Source organism: Entamoeba dispar, genomic scaffold, assembly GCF_000209125.1.
Source record: "Entamoeba dispar SAW760 scf_1105229463755 genomic scaffold, whole genome shotgun sequence".
Lineage (NCBI taxonomy): Eukaryota > Evosea > Mastigamoebida > Endamoebidae > Entamoeba > Entamoeba dispar.
The window spans coordinates 1-3,240 of NW_001855851.1; the positions used below are offsets into that span (position 1 = coordinate 1).

At 21.2% G+C, this 3,240-nt stretch overlaps 1 protein-coding gene across 1 annotated transcript, besides 7 other annotated features; it reads right to left on the bottom strand.

The window, feature by feature from the left end:
• Window positions 1-28: 28 nt before the first annotated feature.
• On the bottom strand, window positions 29-2,933 carry EDI_146290 (uncharacterized protein; the record flags this gene model as incomplete). Its single annotated transcript, XM_001741413.1, has 2 exons — window positions 29-112; window positions 216-2,933. The coding sequence occupies 2 exons, from the start codon at window positions 2,931-2,933 to the stop codon at window positions 29-31; spliced, it is 2,802 nt and encodes a 933-aa protein (XP_001741465.1).
• Window positions 136-206: a microsatellite.
• Window positions 278-352: a sequence feature (AT_rich).
• Window positions 965-999: a sequence feature (AT_rich).
• Window positions 1,695-1,733: a microsatellite.
• Window positions 2,051-2,122: a sequence feature (AT_rich).
• Window positions 2,466-2,509: a sequence feature (AT_rich).
• Window positions 2,934-3,089: 156 nt separating the features above from the next.
• Window positions 3,090-3,240: part of a sequence feature (AT_rich) that runs on past the window's edge.

Consider the following 3,240-nt stretch of genomic DNA (forward strand, 5'->3'; position numbering starts at 1 on the left):
CCTATTTCTATTTCTTTTTTATTTGTTATTATTCCATCTCCAAGTGATATAAATTTGATATTTGATTGTGAAATTTTAAATATTGTTGTTGTTTTCTCTTGTTCTTTCTTTTCTTTGCGTTTTATAATGTAATTAATCATTATTATTATAATTATAATTATTATAATGATGATAATAAGTATAATGATGATAATTATCATTATCATCCACCATACAATTTCTTTATTACATTTTGTTCCTTCTTCATTGATTCCATACCAAAATGAACATTTTGAACATTTATTATTTTTTGTTTCTTTACATTTATTAATATTTGAATAATGAATACATTCTTTATTTATTATTATATATTCATCTTCACATGTATTACATTCTTTCTCATTTAAACATGTTATACATTTATTTCCACATTTTGAACATTCTTTATTTATTAAATAATATCCTGTTAAACATTCTCTACATCCATATTCTTTATCTATTTCTCCTTTACATCCTTTAATTGTTGTTGTTGATTTACATATTCCTGTTGAACTCATAAAATATCCTTCTCCACATATTATACATTTATCTTTTTGATTACATGTTAAACATTCTTTTTCACATTTTGAACATCCTTTTCCATTTCTATAATATCCTTTATTACATATTCCACATCCACTTCCATCTTGCAATATTTGTAAACATGTTCCATTTAATTCTTCATTTGATTGACATGTTTTATCATTTCTTAAATATTTATCATTAGAACAACTCATACAATATGTAGGTGTTTCATAACATGTTTCACAATTACTATCACATTTTAAACATTTCTTATCTTTTGTTAAATAATATCCTTCTTTACATCTTTTACATCCATATGTATTTTGTTCTTCACAATATTCTATTTTTGTATTAATACATTCTCCCTTCAAATTAGGTGAATATGTATTTAAACATTCAACACATTTTCCATTAACATATGATTTATTTAAACAATTTTGAATATTATTATTATTACATTTTCCATTTTGATCTTTTATCATATCTTCTTCACATGTTTTATTTATACATTTATTATTATCTAAATATTCTTCATATTTACATTTTATTTCAATATCATTTGTTTGACATATTTCTGATTTTGAACATTCTATACATTTATTATTATTGATGTATTTTCCATTTTCACAATATATTTCTTCATTCTTTCCATTTTGGTTCTTTTCTTTATTTAAACATTTTTTATTGTTTAATGTATATCCATTTGAACATGATACACATTCATTTCCTTCATAATAACATTGATCTTCATTATCTCCATTACATTGATTATTTTGTATTTTATATCCATTTGAACATTTTAAACAATAATTTCTTTCTGATTTATTACATTTATTATCAATTTCTTTACATTCTCCATTTTCTTTAATAAATCCTTCTTTACATTGATAACAATATGTTTTATATCCTACAATACAATTATCTGGTAATAATTGACATTCTTTATTTGAATTTAAATAATATCCATATTCACATTCAATACAATGACTTTGTTTATTTATTTTATTACAATGTGAATCATATTGACATTCTTGTTTTGAATTTAAGTAATATCCTTTTTTACATTGGATACATTTAAATTGTTCATTTGATTTACCAGTTAAAACAATACAATTTGATAATTGACCATTTAATGTTACTGTTTCATCAAATATCATTATATTATTATTACCATTAGTATTATTAATATTTATTAATGGTGTTGATGAAGAAGAATTAGTGAAATAATAAACAGAATTATTAACAAAAGAATTACATGTGAGAATACCATTTATAATTAAAGTTAATGGTTTATTTGATGGATTTAATGAATGTTTTAGTTCATTATTTCCATTTATTTCCAATGTATTTGTAGTTGAATTGTATTTGAATTGTGTCATAACATTCTTTTCTCTATTATTTGTAATTTCAAAGTTATTAAATTGTATCTTTTGAGTATACTCTTTGATTGATGAAATAGATGCTATTAATAATGTAATATCATCATTAACATTAATTTGTTTAGCTGAAATAAAATTATATAATATAATATCATGATCAATATTAAGAGTTGTATATTTAATATTATTATTATTAAAATCTACTGTGTTTAAATTTTGTTGAATATTAAGAATACATTCAGTTTCACCATTATCATCACATGGACAATGTGGATAATTGAATAGTTGATTATCATTTCCTGAATATGATGATTTATAATTAATACCATTTATTGTACAAGTAACACTTGTATCTAAATCAGTTCCATTTGGACAAAATCTCATTAATCTATTGTTTGATATTAAATATGCCTTACCATCTGGCATATCAAGTCCATTCTTAAAATCTTCTGGTAAATAATGATCATTTGGGTTTTTATTAATTTCAAATGAACCGTTATTATTAAATGACATCACATCAAAACATTGTTTATTATTAACTGGATTATTAATTATAAATTTGTTTATAAATTCTTTATCTTTATAAAGATGAATATAATCACTTTTCCAAATAATTAATTGGGGTTGATTTAATGATGGTGTTGTTTCAAATGTAATTAAATGTTTAAATGAAACATGACCAATCCAATCTACTGTAGATTTTTTTCTAAAGATAAATTCATTATATGTATGAAATCTTCCATTTAAATTAATTTGAGAATTATCCATAACTTCAATAACATTTGCATTCCAGTAATCATATGAACTTGTCATTGTGAACTTACCATCAAGATATGTTCGGTTACATTTAAAAGCTAAACCAGAGTATTTGAAAGCCTTGTTAAAATAATATGAATAATCGTTTGTGCGTGATTCACATTGTTTATCTTTTCCATTTTCAAATCCATCTTCAAAATTATATCCTTTTGGAATACAGTCATATTCATCAGCATTAATACAAATAATTAACATTATAATATAAAACACTAACATAAATGAGTATGAAGAATAACAATATGAGATTATTTTGTGATGATTCTTTTGTTTCTTTCATTTTTGTCATTTTGAATCTTTTGTTGAATTTTGTTATTTTACATATAAATAGATTAATCATAATATACCAATTTGTTATTTATTTTTATTATTAATAATTAAAGTCTTACAATAAAAAAATGAAAACATGAATTTTTGATTAAATTTAGATAATTGTTTCATTTAAACTATTATTTTATTTATTTATTTAATCCATTATTATTTCATCATTTTATAAATTCTTCAT